Raw genomic sequence first — 19152 nt, 5'->3', positions numbered from 1 at the left:
AACAAATAATAAATAGCCTAAAATATTTCACTTGACGAGTGCAGCTTCTATGAAGCGCTAACATGCGCTACTGAGACACAGCCAGCAGCGCTCAAGTGTTTTAACTGGAAACCTCCAAAATCAGACGCCAATCCTTCTCCGTGATCCAGTCCGGGTTTACACCTTTCTCCAATGTAACGTTAGCCTACTATGTGTGTGAATGCATGAGTGTGTGTGTGTGTGAGAGAGAGAGAGATCGAGCCTTGTTTACAGCGTCAATTCAACGGAGAGAGACTACAGGATCTACTCTACATCCTTCACATCTCCTAAATGAACACAGATCCGATCCCTCACTCATCATCATCTGTGTCCTCCATTGGCCGCGTCTCGAAGGGAAAAATCAAGGTCTGAAATCTCAGACTGAAGATGGTGGGAGGCAGAGAGAGACCATTTTAAAGCCTGGACGGATGTTATTTGGCATCTTTCGGAGTTTCTCCGCCGATTTTAGGCCTTTAAGAACGCTGGATGAGAAGTGCTAGGTTTCTTGCAGCTGATGAAGATCACAGACACATAGGCACACTCCTCCAGACTGTTTTAACCAGCGGATCTAAACGGGTTTCAACGGACTACAGCTAAAACCAGCCTGCGTGGAGACCTACAACGTGTTTTTCCACATTTTCCCACGACATGGAGCATGGAATTGCGGATTATCGAGCCGTTACGTGTTTTTCTGGGTTATTATTACATATATCGACGAGGAAAAGCTGTCCAGAATAATATTAAACACGGTTAAGCAGCGCGAGAATCAGTGCGGGTGAATCCGCCTCATGGTGAGGGCAAAGCGGGCTGGGTCTGCTGGATAATCTCGCTGGGGTGTCTGGAGGATCATTTATCCCAGCAAAAACACATCGAAGATGGACGAAATTGGTTTTGTTTGATTACTTCCAGCTGCTGTGCATCTTTTTTTTCACCCCGTCCATAAGGGGGAACCAATCTGGATAAACCAACTTAAATGATTTTTTTTTTTTGTACTGAAAAGACTTCAAGCATCATCCACTTTGAAGGGTTGAGAGCTGTCTCCCCTGTTTTGTTATATTTATAATTATTTTTTAAAACAAGTTTTTGCCTTGTTTTTGTACAGGAATGAGGTCTAGCAGACAGTGGCGATATTGGACCTTGTTTTGTGGTCTGGTCCTGGTCCTCTCGACACTTTGTCATGGAGAAAGTAAGTTATTCTAGTGATATGGGTGCATTTGGATTAGATCATCACATCATAAATGTTGCTTGTCTAAGAAAGCTTCACTTTCATTTTGCTTTAAAAAAACAAACAAAAAAAAAACAAAACAAAACTGCCTCTAAATCCAGACCAACTGTTTTAAACTAAACCCATTACTTTGCTTTTAATTGCATGTTTTTATGCTTTCTTTCCCTTTAATTGTTTCTTAAACAAATACATTATGAATCACAGGAGTGTCTGTTGAGTGTTACAGCTATGCTAAGTGAAAGAACACAACAAAGTCAAGTTTGGTCATTTTAACACTGCCATTTATCATAGTGATTTTATAGGTATTTTGCCACTGTATCTATCAAATAATGCTAATATTGGATTCTGGTGTGGTGTATTCGTGTTCACAAGTGCCATTATGTGCACCTGTAGGTATAGATCTACATTTGAAAGTCAAATCTGAGTTGTCGCCACCATGTTAGCAGCACGGGAGATTTTGGTGACAGTATCTGGTTCATTTAGCCCACAAACCAACTTGTTTTTAATAGACTTGATTAGCTATTAAAAGCATCAGTGTTGTTGATCCATATTCTAACTTGTCTGCCAGTCCTTAATACATTAATAACTCTCTTGATAATTCACTTGAGAGTTTAAAACTCAATGTGTATTTCAAGTTCAAGGAATGACTTTACAAGTGTTTGATTTTTGTGAACAGTAAAAACGTATGTACAACTTTAGTAGTCTCACAGCTCTAATGTAAACAGAGTCCATCGAAAGATTTGATAAATCTGTTTCACTTTGACACTGAAGGCTGGAACGATTATTATTTGTTTTCTTTGGTTAACATAACTGACAGATCTTATTGATAAGTGTGATTACAGTTAGTGAGATTGCTATCGGGGCGGGCCGGTCACTGTTAGGTTAGTAGGATATGCTGGGACGCTGTGATGTGGTTGCCAGTAAATGCAAGGGATTTTAGATGACGACACGTTGGAATAACACTGACGTGCTCCGTGCGGCGGGGCATGTGTGTCTCATGTTGTTGATGCTGTGGGCTTACATGGTTTCTTTGGAATATATACCAAGGCATGCAAACATACTGGAAATTAGTCATTATTAATATTAGTTTAACCCAAGTGGGGAATGCAAATTGCCTCTGTTTTCTCATGCAAATCTGTCTTTTGCTCTTTTATGATCCTAAAACTGGCCCATACGTTTGTGAAAAACATTCAAGATATTTAGTAGGCTTTTCATTTTTCTTCCTCTTTAAAATCAATAACCCGGGAAGCTCTTACAAAAGCAATTTTTGCTTCCCTTCATGTTTGACCACCACAAAATTTCCATGTTTCCAAGTAAACTGCAAATAAGACCCCCCGATTCATCAAGAGAGAGAGAGGAAAAATCTGCCTTTTTAAAATAGAACATGTAAAAACACCCGCTCTAGCAAAACAGACTGGGTTCTGTTGATTGGAAGAGTGAGGAGTTTGTGAAGTCTGTGTAATTGGGTTTTACTGTTAACCCCAGCGGTTGCAGGGCAGCGAGGTAGTGAGGCGGAGAGGAGCTTCTCAGTGGAAATCCTAAGTATAACCTGTCTCGTTTGGCAAAGGATGGTAAAAGATTCCCAGTGGGGTATAAATGTGGCTCAGGTTAAAGGTACAATTTGTAAGATATTCGCAAGTAAAATATCCAAAATCCACTAGGCTAGTGTTCTATATTTTTTCCAGCTGATTACTAACAATATCTCTAATGTTTTCAACTATTTGTAAATCATGAGAAAATTCCCATTCTAAACAGTGACATGGGACAATGCTGTTAATGACTTTAGTTACCCTTTGTTTACCACCTTTACTGACGTAGAAACCACATGACAACAGTGTCGTGGACAACTGCGGAAGTAGTGTCTAGCGTCCAGCAAACCACTAGCTTCCTTCAAGCAGTTCCTTATTTACTTCTTCTTGAACGTTTTATGGTGGATTGTGTTACTTATTTATGGAACATAATTACTGTTTACTGTCTGCCGCTGGTTCTGTCAACAAGGACAGCTCCCACAAACATACGGGCCAACCAAGCAACCCGAGAAGAGTTTGTGACAAGAGAAGCGAAAGAGCGAGGATCAATATCGGTGTTGAATTTTCTAGATGGACAGAGCTTCGCGTCTGATTGCGTCTTTGCATTGACTTTGTATGTAATCTACTTGCGCAAATAGTGAACTCGCGTTTGAAAATTATGACATCAAACACAACGTTTATAAAACTTTACCTCATCCGTTAAATCCATGATTTATCTTTCCGTCGGATTGATGGCCAATAGCGGTTGGGTAGAAGACAACAAATCCCATCATTCCACGCTCCTTCTTAGCGTCATCAAACCACGCGATTGTTATTGTTTTGGTACTGCGCCCTCTCGTGGAAGGTCCTACAAACCTGTACCTGGTTGACTTATCTTAAGTTGAGACCAAGCCATTGGCTTATTTGTTGATCTGCCTTTTTGGTTGGTCTAAAGCATTTTGTGTGTTTGCTTTAATCTTACAAGGACAATATTTGTTGAGTGTCAGCTTAATTTTTTTTTTTTTTTTTTTTTATATTATCTAACATCATGGAATCACATAAATAATTCAGCAGTTAAATTGTTAATATTTGTGCTGTTGTTTCGTTTCCAAAAATCACTTCTTGGAGGATCAACATGTCATAAAAAAATCTTGCTTTTGTTAGTTAAAAGGATTTCACAAAAGACTAAAAGTGGTCCTGACAAAAATGCATGAATTGATTCCAAATTAAAGCAATATTCCTATTATTCTGGAGAAAGATAAATATGAAGAAACACCTGTAATATTTTCTTCTAAATCCAATTTTGTATTGAACATTTATAATTCACCATTTGTGATTTTAAATATGATTAAGAATTTTTTTTTAAAAGTTTGATGTTTGAGTTAAAATATTTTTGCAAGTACATTAAGACAGCTTAAATATATTTTAAGTACATATTTGATAAGGATATATAAACGTAAACAATAGTAGAAATGTATTTGTTATGCATGCAAGATGTTTGTAAACATTTGATTTCAGCATTGAAATGATGAATTGAGGCAACTATCAAAGTACTGTCTGACTCTCTTTTAGCTCTGTTAGGTTGTCTTGTTTTGTGGTTCTGTTTTCATATGCAAGCGCTCTGTCGCAATCTGTTTTGATGTAGAGTCTGAAGTGTTAGGATTTACTAGCCTGGGTTAAGGTTTTTTTCTGCTTCATTTCTAAACGATGACATCAGTTTATGACCTAATTTCCAAATGCTTTCACTCTGCTACCTACGAGAGTTTGCAATGGCAGGCTGGAATTGGGTTATCAAGTGTAAACATGAGATTTGGTGCGCCATCAAAGCAATAAAGATAGCACTGTTTACTCAGCGGTGTGAAAATGTTAGAGTCCGCAGACAGGCTGGGTGCTGTCTGTCTTCCAGGGTAGTGAAAGATGCTTGTTTTAACCCTAGTTTAATTCCATTTTCTAGCAAAATGGATAAAATTCACCAATGCATACTTGTTAAAATCAGAATTTAAGGATGGCTTTAAAAGAAAGAGGAAGCAGTAGGCATTTTTCCTCTGAGAGTGGTATTTGAGATTTAAAGGGTTATAAACTTTTAGGTAATGTTATCTTTTAAAGTTTCACTAAGGATCTATAATTCAAGAGCTCTATAATTATCTTCCTGCATTTTCCAGGATTCATTTTTCAGCTCAGCTTAAATGTTTTAGAATCTCTCTTTGTGATTAGCTTGTGGGCAAATGGCGCTGTTGAAAATAAACAACTTAATGGGTGGTAAGTGCAAGCAGAGATGTCTGTCTCAGGATACCTGTCATAAAAATGCTAAAATGTGTCTTATAAAAGCTCCCTCGTGGCACTGTGTCACTGGCAGAAGAAAAACTGCATGTGGTTGAAACTTGTCATTTGTATGCTTGGGTTGACCGTTTTGTTTTAGTGCTCGTTCTATATTGTTGTGTAAATTTACTCCATCAAGTTGTTTAAACCTAAACCTAGGTTTTCACAAAAGAAGATATTTTGAAAAATGTTGGGGACCAAATAACAATTTTATATATGGTCCAATAATTCAATTCACCGAGACATTAATAAAAACTTCATTTTTTGAACACAAATAACATTGGACCCCACTGAATTTCATTGTATGGACGCAAAAACACACTAAGACATTAAAAATGTTTTCTTATGTGTTCCACTGAAGAATGAAATTTGAAACTACGAAAGAATACGTGCATTTTTGGACATTTTGTCTCTTTAAGACACTAGTACAACTCATTTGATGAGTATGTAAGGGAACTGTGTAGTCTGTTCAATGACTGTACAAAGTTCCCTCACATACGCAACAAATTAAATGTCTGCCCTGACTGTGATTCATAACCGAAACTTTATTTTAACCTCCAAATTGTTATGTTTCCTTGAATTCAAGCATTTAAGGTCAATTTTTTTGAGTCATCTCTTTCTACAAAGCTGTGACTGTTGAATATTGATTATCTTGTAATTATTATTATTATTTTTTTCTCCTTCCAGTCTGTGGTCCAGGCATTGATATTGGTAATGACATCAGTAATTTCAAGCGGCTGGAGAACTGTACGGTGGTTGAGGGATACCTGCAGATCCTCCTCATTGGAAGCAAAAACAATAACAACCAGGAGGTCTTCCGCACCCTCAGTTTCCCCAAACTGACCATGATTACGGATTATCTTCTCCTCTTCCGCGTATCCGGGCTGGTCAGCCTCAGCACCCTCTTTCCAAACCTCGCCGTGATCCGGGGCCGTAACTTGTTCTACAACAACGCCCTGGTCATATTTGAGTTAACCAGCCTGAAGGACATCGGCCTTTACAACCTGCGGAACATCACGAGGGGCGCGATACGAATTGCGAAGAATCCAGAGCTCTGCTACCTGGAATCTATAGACTGGTCTCTCATTATGGATGCTGAATTTAACATTTTCATTGATGTAAATAAGCAGCCAAAGGAGTGCGGAGATGTTTGCCCGGGAATCATGGAGGACAACCCTCTGTGTATCAAGACGAACTTCAACAGCAATGAAAATTACAGATGCTGGACCTCCAACCATTGCCAGAAAGGTAAGTTACTTAGTTGTGTTTTAGTGTTTGCCTGGTTCATAGGCCAGGTTTTGCAGCTGTTGAGATCTGATCCACTTTTTAAGACAGTGTGTGGTCAATATCTTATGTGTTGGATGCTATAGTAATGATTACAAAGGGGTGGAAAATTATATTCTAAAAATTCCTGGAAGATTACAAAAAATCCTGGAAAGTTTCCGAAATTTACTGGACATTTTCCACCTTTTTGCAACCCTAGAGATGACATTAAGTGTAGGTTGGTACAGTGCCCTCCACTATTATTGGCTCCCAATAAGCAAATGAGCAAAGGCTTCTGTTAAAATAAATCTGCTTTATTTTTAAATCTGAGTTACTTTTTCAAATAAGAAATTCTGGTTACCTTGTTTTCCCATTTATTGACTGGCAGCTCTCCTCCTGTCTCCTTGTTAAGCGATATCGTAAGGAAATGCAGAGTCGTTGTGTGTGCTGTGTAAACATGATGGTTACTATATTTAGAAACTTAATTTGATTGCATTTACTCATTTCACTTGCACAAAAACAGATTCGATATTTTGCCAAGGCTGATATATCGCCATGGCCGATATTTGGCATTTTTGCAAATATCTGCATCGGCCGAAACGTTTTCTGCTTGGCCATTGTGTTCGAGGTGGATTTTATTTTGACTATGCACCGGACCTATATTTTAATTGCGCTTAGAAAGGCAGCACTAGAGCACACAGTGCTCTCACTGTCTCTCTTGTTAACTGTCGTTGTTAACAGGTCTGTCTAATAATCAGATAGAATGGTTAAAGGAATTAATGTATACAAAAAGTATTATAACGATTGCTTTTATATTATTAGTAATAGAAATGCAAACATTATAATACTTTCTCGTTTGCCATCAGCATTAAGCAAATACGCATTTATTTCGTTTAAACAAATCTTTGAAAGACCAATGAATATTTTATTTCACAAACATCCAAACTTAGTCGAATCCAGCTGTGAGATCTTGTGAAGTGTGAATTTTTAATCAGCATGATCGCTTGTTTTCTGTGTGACGGACGGCCTGTGTTAAATTTAATTCTTTAAACATGATTTCAAATTATGCTGCGCTTTATGCATTTGCCCACTGTCATATTTATATCATTTTCATTGCATGCTTTATGTAAAATGAGTGTTACCTTGGCTTTATTTTAAAAATATGATTCCCAATGCACAAGTGCCTTGTTGGTTACGGTGGTTACTTCCTTTATTAATTATATTTTTATTAAATAATTATTTATTTGTGCAAAATACTTTGTCATCTAAAGTACAAGTATGTTTATTTTACACATTTATTTTTAATCCATTGTCAAATCATTTAAATATAAATTTCGTAAATATTAATAAATCGGCTTTATATCGGCTATCGGCTCCCGTGCTTTCCTAGATATCTACTCTAAAAACAGTGAAAAGCAAACTCTGAATATGATGCAAACCTTCAATAATTAAAGGGGTCATATGATATTGCTAAAAAGAACATTGTTTTGTGTATTTGGTGTAATGAAATGCTTATGCAGTTCAAGGTAAAAAAAACACATTATTTTCCACATACGGTACATTAATGTCTTTTTATGAGTTGTGTTGCATATCGTGCCACGTAAACATAAATCCATGTCTGCATTTGTGATTGGAGAAAAGACAAGCGCTACTCTACACTGCTCAACTTGTTTGAATTAGGGGTGCACAATATATATCGTCCGATGATTAATGCGCATCTCGTCAGTAAAGTCGGTTCTCTAATCAGCAGTAAATTCCATCAGGTGCGTGATATCACATAGAGCAGCTGTTACTACACAGAGCCGTTGTTAACTGACAAGCTTGAACCTGATGGTAAAACTCACAAACCTGATGGTATTTACCGTTGATTACATAACTGGCTTTACTGACAAGATGCGCATTGATAAACGGCCAATATATTGTGGACCCCTAGTTTGAATCATCAGTGGCAATTTCTTAACATAGTACTTACGTACTTACGGACTGTGAGTCAGAAGCGTCAGACTGTCATTGCAAAGAGTGAGGAACGGCCTAGGGCTTGCGGCAGCCACATATGACGTTCCCGGGCTGGACTCCACTTCGTCCACGGTAAAAGCCAATCTGGTGATCCACAGCACGAAGTTGGCTGTATTTCCTCAGCCACCCGCACGGATCAGCTCCAAGCATGATGAAGCGGATACAGTCCTCTTTTGGAAGGCCAAATAAAGTAGTTTCACTTCCACAATGAAATACAGCATCTCCACAACATGGCGCCGTTGTAACAGCAAGAATAAAAGTTACCTTCTTTCTTTGCGTTAACATTCGGGTGGCTTTATTAGATTGTCCCACATTGTGACGTAGACATGTGGGGACGTGTTAAAACAAGCCTTTTTAGGAGGGCGGTGACAAGTCTTAACTTTTATAAAGAATATCTCTTTGGATTTGAGACTTTAGTCTTTACAACTTTACAGATCTTATTTATGCAACAAGAGCTTGTAACACTCCAAGGAGAAAGGAAACATTTTAATCGCATCATATGACCCCTTTAAATGTTAGATAACACAAATATCCTTCATGTATTTTTCCCATTTTATTAACCCATGTCTTTGCTGCTGCTGACCTTTTGATGATCCAATTCAATGAAAAACAGATTGTAATTCTTGTTTTGCTCATTTAGCTAAGCTGTTTGCTCCCACATGTCGTAAACGACAAGAAAATATGCTTCTAACCATAGGTTGAGACTATAGCTGCAACCACAAAGCTATGCAATGCAGTTTGGGAATGTTTTGTTGGTTTCAGGAAGCACTGAAACATTGAACTGTGTTGGTAACAACAAACTTGCGATCATACTTGATGAAGGACACCCTGATGAAGGCGAGTCAGCCCCTTTTGTATGTGCGTTGATTTTAGTGTTGAGGCCATGTGAATAAAGGCTTTTACTTTTTTCACAGTATTTTTGAGTGCCATGGACTGAGTTTTTTTTTTTTTTTTTCCTTGCGGCCATAGCTTGATGATGCTCTTGGGAAATGCTCTCCTGAAAGAGAAATGTACATGTAGCAGACAGTTTACACTGATTATGGTGCCTCTTGTGGTAATGCTGAGAATGCAACTTGCATTGAGTTATGAATTGCTGCATTTCGCAATACCTCTATGTAGAGTATGTTTTGTGCACAAATCAAACAAATAATTTCTTCACCAGTTTTTACTGAATTTCACATTTGGTCTGTCTGTCAGTACTATCCAGGGATCTGTCATCACAAAGCTTTTTTCTGGTTGTTATCAGTTAAGTAGAGAGGGGTCACCCAGCATTCATTCTGTACCTGTAGGCTTCAAATCTTGGCTGGTTCATGTTTTACAGTAAAGAAGAAAAAGCCATTTGGCTTCAGGGTGTGTTTGTGTAAGTTTGGTTTTCCCTTTGCCTCACGTTCACAATGAAAAATGGAGTCTGGTCATTGCAGGGGGTTTTGATTGCGCTGGACTCTGAAGATAATGACCTCGTCTACAAAAAGGTTTGTGTCCGGAACGTCAAATTCCTGACAACAGCAGTGAACTGGAATAAAAATACCAAGCAAATTTGTTGAAGAGATGTAACATTTTTCACCAAGACGAGAAAAGAAAGATCCGAAAGCCAGTATAAACATGGATTATGTGCAGAACACGTGTATGGAGAGGTCTGGTTGTAGTCTTCCACTATTGTGGTCTTTTTGGACAGAAGGATGCTGCAGTGGCAGACAAAGCGCCTCTCTCTAAAGGGAAAATACTTTAGCAGTTCCTCCCACTTTCCATATAATTACCTTGTTTTCCTTTAACACAGATGTTTCTTCAAGGGCTGGTAGTGGTTTCCAGTCAGTCTGCCTAGCCTTTTTTCTTCCCAGCTCTTTAATTACCCAGTCAGGACTTGTTGTTCACCAGCCTTGTACTTTGCATTTCAGCTACATTTAGAGTAGATAGAGCTTACTGCAAATGTCTTCACACAGGAAAGAGCCCACATCAGATACAGTACTTAACAGTTCAAGATGAGTTGAGATGCAAATATGCAGCAGATCTTGTACAGTTATCCTCAAGCTGCTGTCAGAAAAAAAAAACCTTTTGTTTTTTTCAAAACTCAGTGCTAAATGGTTGCTGGAGTGGTCTGTATGGCCACTAGGGAGATGTGGACTGGCCCAAAGATGCTTATACAGTAGCTCTATAATTATTACCGTAGTAAGATTTTCTTAATTAAAAGGTTATACTGAAGGATGCATTCTTTTGCGTAAAAGTGATAGAAAAACATTTATAATGCTACAAAATATTTCTGTTTTAAATAATAATGCTGTTGGTTCGAACTTTCTCAAATAATCGTAAATAAATGTATTGTTTGGGAAAAAAATGGAGCAGCACAACGAAAATCGGCATATTATAATGAGTTCTGAAGGATCATGTCACACTGAAGACTGGAATAATGATGCTGAAAATTCAGCTTTGCATCAGAGGAATAAATTACATTTTAAAATTTATAGAACAGTTATTTTGAATTGGCTTGAAAGCCTCTGTCCTCGTCCATTGTATATGCATGTAAAAAAAATCTCATCATAGAATTTCCTTTTGTGTTCCACAGAAATCTAAAGTCTTTGAACAACATAAAGGTGATGATTGAATAGACTTTGAAAGATACTCATCAGGAAGAGATCCGGGAAAGGATGACAATGCAAAGCTCCTCACAAACATGTGATTACTTAGCAGGAACCAGTAAACCCAAACATGACCTTTTTGATACCTTGTTAGCTACTGTTTGATCATAACACTGACCTCAATGCTGTAAATGTCACACGTATTGGATATTTATCGCAGTAACAGATGCGCCAGTGCAATATGATGCCTTTTGATGAGGTGTTTTTCCTTGCACCAAATTTGCTGGATTAGACGAGACGTTGTTAAAGATATTAAATTGGATGTTAAATCTAAATAATACTTAAGGTTTGGATCATACTGCTTGTTATGCATTTTTAGGCTTTGCTGTTGCCTAGTAGGTATATTTGTTTTACAGGTTAAAAGTTGGATACAATCTCGTGAGCCATTTTTGAAAAAAGAAATATCCCGACCAGAACGGCAGCTCTGGAACATGCGTTCTTTAAAGAAGCAAATAAGGATTTTTTTGCTTTCTAGTTTGCATGATGTGTTTTGGGATGGCAGTAGAGTTGGACGTCTGCCGTAGGATTTGATGAAGTAGTGAGATTTTGGAGCCGTCTTTCACAGGTGACAGGTGAATGCTTTCTTTCATCTCTCTGCTGACCAGCTTTGGGTGGAGACCAAGTGAAAATGTCACTGAAATGTCAAGCGCTTTTGCCGAATAGATTACAATGTCTTATGACTCCGTTTTGGAGATTTCTTCCTTGCTCTGAATACCACAAGGTATTAGGCAGTTTTTAATTTTCTGCGTTATTGGTTCTCCCTTTTTTCTTTTCCATGCATTGCAAACATTAAGTCAAAAGGTCTGCGCTAATAGTGTACAAGCCATAAAGTGCTGACAGGAAAGAGTACCACAGAAACTGGTTTGCTTAATAAATTGTGGCATGTTTTCTTTTATATCTTTTACGGTTAAATGGGTACAAATTTACACCAATGTCATTATTTTTCATTAAAACTAGGATTGGTCCGATTGATTGGCTACCGATCACTATCGGACGATAATTGCATTGGGATGTTTCAAAATAACAGTCTCAAGCTGGTTTGTCATGTCATGCAGCGGCACCGTCTGATGCACACTTGAAGCGCACACATATTAATTATGCCAGGTTCATACACACTCTGTTTGCAGTGCGTATGCGGTGCGTATTTTTTCCACACTCATGTTAGCGGAAAACATTCACACTGCACACTGTTGTGGTCTTAGATTGTGCAGAGATCTTTTCCACACGGAGTCTATTTTTTGCTGTGCTGAATTATGAATCCAGCATCAAATGCTCTGAGCAGGGAGGGGAAATTAATGCTGCACCACTCCGCTTACATGCTCTGATTATTAGATGTGGGACGATAAATCGATGTTCATGAGACATTATCGATACACTGGCACCAAGTATCAATATTTTTAACACGCAAAAGATCTTTGGCTTACTGGAGCGGCAGTACCTCTGGACTTCTTGTGGAGGCACTTCCCAGATTCAGATGGTCAGATGAATGAAAATTCACAGCGAAGAAGAAATACAAGCATAATAGTAGACCAACAACAAATCAGAGATGCACCGGCATCTTTCGAGATGCAAACAAAAAAACTGCCCCAGAACAGCTAACAGCGTGGACTGTGGGCATCGATCACACTATCATTGCAGAGCACATATTGAGTCTGTGGGTAGCCTAACCTTTCCACTCGTGTAGCAGGTGGATTTCCCCTCACTATATGAGAGAGAGAAAGAGCAGCGCCGGCGCGTCCAGTTTTGTCAACGAAACTCGATCCTCTCTCTCTTCAAGTGTTTGTTATGCAGCGTGGACAGTGGGCATTAACCTGCAGAAACATAAATCTGCACCTATGGCATGGATGAGGAAACAAATCCTTGTCAGAGCCATAATTGAGCGTGCAGAAGTCGCGATGTGAAATGTGAATGGCTATTTCATGTGTGGGGCTCCGTTGTTATGAGAGGAAAGGTTGAGAAAACACTCCAGGTAAACTTTGAAATGTAACAGGTTTATATATATATATATATATATATGACATACACACTAGTTAATAACTAGTTAATAAGTTGATAACTAGTTAAATGTGTTGGTTTGCATACAAATAAATGTGTAAGCTTTTAATAAGTCCAAGAATAAAATGATTAATTTACTTAACACGTTAAATTTGATTTACAGAACTTTTGTGCTGTTTTCTATAAATTTTTATCAGAATTAAAATGCCTGTGAAAAGGCCTGACAAGTGCAAGTTTTCTCTTTTTATTTGTTTTCATAGACAGATATTGTGATGTATGATAGGATTTAGTTTTGTCACTGTACCAAAATGTCAGTATTCAGTACCGATACCAGTAAAAATCTACGGTTCTCTGTACCAATTTCGGTACCAAAGCAAAACACACAAATATGGCAATTAAAAAAAATAAAATTGTGTTTAAAGTTTTTCTACGGTAATATAATTATGAAAAACAGTAAACAAGTTTCACCCAAATTTAATTTTGTTTTAAATTTAATGAATAAAATCGTAATATTGTGATTTGTATCATATCATGAGGTACCCTGTGATTCCCACCTCTAGTGATTACCACTAAAAGAATCACTCATCAAAATTCATTGCGATCTCACAGAGTGAGAACACCCAATATGTTGAACTCAGGGTGTTAGGTCAGGGAGACAATTTCTGGGCTGCTACAGGACAGTTTGGATAACCACTGGTTTAATGTGGTTGTAAAGACGTTCTGTGTTTAAATAAACAATGGTTCTTGTTAAGAAGACAAGACAGTTGTGACTGGGGTGACCAACAGTATTCATTGCATTAAATATTTGTAATGTGTTAAACTGAAGAAAAAAGAAATCGCCTACGTTAACTTGCTAATTTTGACTAATATGTGTAAATGTATATAAAATGCATCTAAAAGCAAATGTTACCCTAGACCACAAAATCTTTAAAATAAAATATGTACACAGTTTGGATTAAATTAAAGTATAGTCCAATTTTTTTATAAGCATGTTTTTGCTTTGGTACCGAAATCGGTACTGAGAACTGTGGATTTTCACTGGTATTGGTACCAAATACTGAAATTTTGGTACCTTTACAACACTAGTTTGATTGGTAATATGCCTGTCTAAGAACTTCATTTGGACAAATTTAAATGCTATTTCTCAATATTTAGATGTGTTGTTTTTTATTTTTATTTATTTTTTGATCTGAGCTGCATGATTTGAGGTATTATTCATGTTTTGGTGAGCTTAGTTACACAGCAAAGTTTAATACTTAGGCTTAGGGTTTGTATAAATCTCTCTCACACACACTGTGTAACTAGCAGTAATAGTAAATCTTGCCTTGGTGTAAACCACTTAAAAACTCTCATGTTTACCAATGCTTTATGACAAACTCCCAGTGTTAAATATCCAAAGGCGTAAAAGTTTTTTTTGATTTTAGAAGTAGACATATAACTACTACCAGTGTAGTTGAATAAGTTACGAGCTCAGTCTGTGTTATCTAGCTGAAGAGTGAGCCGTGGCGCCCCGCGGGAGGGAAAGCACTCATCACTTAATGAGCTGCCTCTGAGTGATCTCATCCGCTCCGCACCACGGCCGGAAACATTCAGGCCCCGACAAACGCTTGGGGCACTCTCTCAAAATGTCCAGCCGGAGAATGGGGGCCTTGTTTTAATTACAGTCTGTTTATCTGCCCACATGTAAAGGCTGGGTTTCTGCCTGGCCAGGCAGCACAACAGTGTGACTTCCTCTTTGTGTTTTGCTTCTCTCACATACTTCATTAACCTCGGTGGACAGTACAACTCTTTCACCGGAGTATTTAGTCTCTGCCAGAGAGGCTCAATGCTGGAGTCACAGTCAAAGACACCGTCTGCCCTTGACAGTATCATGCTGAATGTCTTGGCCGTCATCAAGGTTACATGTTTCTCAAACTTTATTTTGTGATAACAACCGTTTACTGAAAAGATAAGAATAGCATAAGTGCCAGTTGAGTGATGGTTAAGTTCTGTGGAATAGCTGCGTGCTGGTGTTCGGTTGAATGCTGATCTTTTGGCCAAACATTTTAATATATGTATAAGTATATTTACATCTAGAAAATACAAAATATTTTTTGACACCCCCCCCCCCAAAAAAAAAAAACATGTCAAATCTCATTACGGTATTACAAACGACAACAACAAACTCAATCCATAACTATAATAAACTTCATCACTATAACGCGAAAAGGAAAAAAATATATATAGTGTAGTACATCATGGATTACTTGTTGTAATGAAAGTATTGTGCAGCTCTGTCTATTATTATTTGATATTTTAAAGTAAATTAAGTAAATTAAGCAAAATATTGTAAGTAAAATAAAATTAATTGTATTTATTATTTATTTATTATTATTAATGTTATTATTTATAACATACTTATTATTAGTCATACTTTTTCCTTCTGCTTTTGGTGTAAAAATATGACCTACACTGAAAAAAAAAATATTACAAAACAAACGGCCAGCTGTGGTTGCCAGATTTTTATTATAAAAAACTAATACACACTATATATGTTTGTGTGTGTGTGTTTGTGTGTGTAAGCTGTGTTAAATATTAATATATATCAGGTACACAAAGTGTCATTCCGCACAAAATATAATCTTTTATGTTCAACATAAGAAAGCAATTCATTCATGTTTGGAATGACATGAGAGTGAGTAAATGATGACAATTTTCATTTTTGGATGAACTATCCCTTTAACAACATTAAAATGAATTTACATTTTTCTATAAAAAGCCATAAAATGTATGCTGTCACACAGAGAGACCCATTCAATTGTTATACAGACTTATATTGAGTAGCAGTTGTGATTTAAGCTCACTTCATTGAGACCAGTTCTCTTTATCGGATTCTTGCAGCGTCTGCTCAGGCATGCCGAAACATCCGTTATCGGACTGTCTGTGTGTGGCGTCGGAGGAGCGAATGACAAGAGAGGAATCTGTCCCTTTAAGTGGGCATATAATTAGGCAGGAATTCCAGCTGGCTTAGTCACCGCTGTATGGGGAGGATAAAGGGGAAAACCATCGCTCTCAGCCGTTGCAGGGACCACTGGCTCGCTCTATCATTCTGCAAGAATGTGTGTGAAAATCGAGGGGGCAGGGGTGTGGTTGCTGTGGTGATAGCAGGGGTTGCTTTGCTAGGGCAGTCTGGGGTTGTGTGATTTTGGCACCACTTTTTTAACCAGTAAGATTGCAGGCTTTTGCCCAAACACGTTAGGAATGATCTAACCTTTGGGCATAGGTGATTGCTTCAAGGAAGACTTATCTTTCCTTTTGTTTATCACATGCCTTTTGTTTAGGATAGTGGCTGCTAATGCTTAATAAAAGCCTATTGCACAACTTTTGTGCTTTTGAAATGCTTTTGAAACAAACCATGAAGCACAGTTGCCGAAATGTAGTGGAATTTCAAGGTAAATGGAATAATCAGCATAAAAAAAACAACAAATAAGGTCCAAAGCCATTTCTAGAAACTAGAATATTATATATATATTATTTTTGACTTCAGGTAGGATAAAACACTTGGCAACCCTCCAAAACTATCTAGCAACCACATAGCACCCTGGTAATCAATGATGTTGCAAATTTTACTAAATTATATTTGCTCCATGCCTTCAGTAGCAATAAAAGTTATTAAATTAAAATTTTACTACAAACTATTATTAAAAAAAAAAATTTTTTCCCAAAATTGAAATTTACTCAAGTTGGATGCAAGATTTATTATCTAAAATAAATGTAAAACGATTAAACAAATGCGGAAATTTCACTACCTTTCAAAAGCTTGGGGTGAGATTTTAGTTTTACTGTTTTTGGAATATTTTTTCTCTTTTGCTTACAAAGGCTGTGTTTATGTGATCAAAAACACAGTAAAACAATAATATTGTAAAATACAATATATTTTCTATTTCTATTATATATGATTCTAATATAATTAAAGTTGTCATTTATTCCTGTGATGCAAAAATTAGAGATTTTTCCCAGTATTTAAGCATGTTTCCATTATCGGATATCGGTTTTGTGATATTGGGCTTTTTGAATATTTCATGCAAAACTGCCATTACAGCACTGCATCTTGAAGAAAGTCAAAGGAGTTTACAGGTTAAGTAACTTGATTTTCCTTAACTGATATACTTTACCATATTAGCCAATAATGCACAAATTAGATGCATTACATAAATTATTAATACTGTGTAGACTTGGATTTGAGAAATAGAGACAAACTCAAGTAGAGTCATGCAATCCATAAAGTCATGCCCCAATGACATAACTTTACATGAGTTAAATAAGACAGACTTAAATAAGTGCATGTTGGAAATAAAACGGATTAATTTAACTGTCTTTGTTGGTGTTTTTAATATAATTATACTCTCGTAAAGCTGCTGTTTATGAATTCCATTCACCCACAGGGTTGATGTTCAGGCGTGTTCCAGTACAGATCATCATTTGAATATAAGTTCTGTGCTATAAATTGACACATTAAAAACAGCACTGTTAGCAGGTATTTCTTAATCTAGACACATGAAAATACTGTTAATAATTTTGATAACATGCCATTTGAGATGTATTCGCTGTGTTTTATTAGTTGATTACTTCAGAAAAGTCGCTGGCTTTACACTTTAAATCTATTTAACAACACTCATATCGTAGTTTCATACTGCAGATGCTGAACATTTTTTTACAACTGTAGTTGTAAATTATTATATCTATGCCAAGTTGAAAGACTCCCCTGTCATTTGTTTTCTATTTAAAACTTGTTAGAATTATTTTTGTTCTTTATTTAAAAAAAAAAAAAGAAACGTATGTATGATGTAGAAATTAGTTGTTTTGTTTGCAAGAAAGGAGTAAAATTAAAGTATTTATTGTTATACATAAAAATGTGCGTTTCATTCAGTACTGTTGTTATTATTGTCAAAAACCGAAGTAAAACAATCAATAATCAGTTCTGCTTATCGATTATCGGTCACATTAACATGCAAATAATCTGTTTTGGCAGAAATAAATGATCAGCATCATTACCCTAGTCTTCAGTGTCACCGGATCCTTTAGAAATAATTTTAATAAGCTGATTTGGTGCTCAAGAAACATTTATTACTATTATCTGTTTTAAAACAGTTGTGCTGCCTAGTATTTTTTGCAAACCATGATGCATTTTTTCATAATTCTTTGATAATTAGAAAATAGGAGTATTTATTTGAAATATCTCTTTACTGTCACGTTCGTCCAATCAATTAAATGCATCCTTGCTGAATGTAAGTTTTAATTTCTTTAAAAAAAATGAAAATGCTTGCTTACCCCTAGTTTTTGAACATTAGTGTACAGTAAAATGGCATGAAAACTTGTTTTCCTATTGAGTTTTTCCTTCTGTGCTCAACAAAAAGTAATAAATAAAACTTTTTATTTCACGTGTTCTGAAAGTTAAGTTTGATGTTACAAGGCTTATTTGCTCATTAAAAGATGCAGCCCTTTTACGTTGGTGAAAACTGAATGACCCATTTTGTAGAGAAAATTTCTGTGGATTAGATGAACTCTCCAAACTATCGCTGTAGTTAGTTTTTAGACTCTTTCATCCAGCTGGATAGGACCGATCCATTGAGAATCCTCCACCACATGAACAAGTGCAGGAAGAGGAGTAAACGGAGATCATTTGCATTCGTCTGTTTCTTCCTCTTGTGTGACTGAAGCATATGAAGGGGAAATTAGGCCTTGCGTGACGAGAGTTTCCTGCAGATTTATAGGGGAGCAGTGATTCATCCCACACACCCAGTGTCTCATTCATAGAAACACTAATGTGACGCTCCTTCCTGTTTCACACGCTGGTTCGGTTGTAGATTACCCAGTCAGAGTGTGGTGCCAGTACCCTTTTTTTAATATTTTTTTTATCTTTGTCATATTTTGCATAGTTTTTTCCCTTTTAGATATTAAGATTGAAGATTCATCTTCTGGATTTTCCCTAAAATGACCGTAAATTAGGGCTGGGCGATATATCTAACGATATGATCATACGCATCTAGTCAGTAAATCTGGTTCTGTGATTACTGCTAAATCGCCATCACCTGCTTATAAGTGAAAGCGGCATTTAATAGACAGAGCCGTAGATCACTGAAATGCTACGCAATATCGCGTTCATTATCCCAGATGAATCGACTTCGATATTGAG

At 36.9% G+C, this 19152-nt stretch overlaps 1 protein-coding gene across 3 annotated transcripts in view; it reads left to right on the top strand.

The window, feature by feature from the left end:
* The first annotated feature begins 167 nt into the window (after positions 1-167).
* LOC113105560 (insulin-like growth factor 1 receptor) overlaps positions 168-19152 on the top strand; it is a 70868-nt gene continuing 51883 nt past the window's right edge. The window contains exons 1-2 of one of the 3 annotated variants that reach the window (XM_026266695.1): positions 168-1204; positions 5758-6318. In XM_026266695.1, the coding sequence (XP_026122480.1) occupies positions 1123-1204; positions 5758-6318 (643 nt within the window). In that variant the 5' untranslated portion in view covers positions 168-1122. The remainder of the gene's footprint in view (positions 1205-5757; positions 6319-19152) is intronic. The other 2 variants (XM_026266694.1, XM_026266693.1) reach the window with 2 other exon arrangements.

Source organism: Carassius auratus, chromosome 7, assembly GCF_003368295.1.
Source record: "Carassius auratus strain Wakin chromosome 7, ASM336829v1, whole genome shotgun sequence".
In the NCBI taxonomy this organism is placed as follows: Eukaryota; Metazoa; Chordata; class Actinopteri; order Cypriniformes; family Cyprinidae; genus Carassius; species Carassius auratus.
The sequence above is the reverse complement of the archived record's forward strand: the minus strand, read 5'-3'. Positions and strand labels throughout refer to the sequence as shown.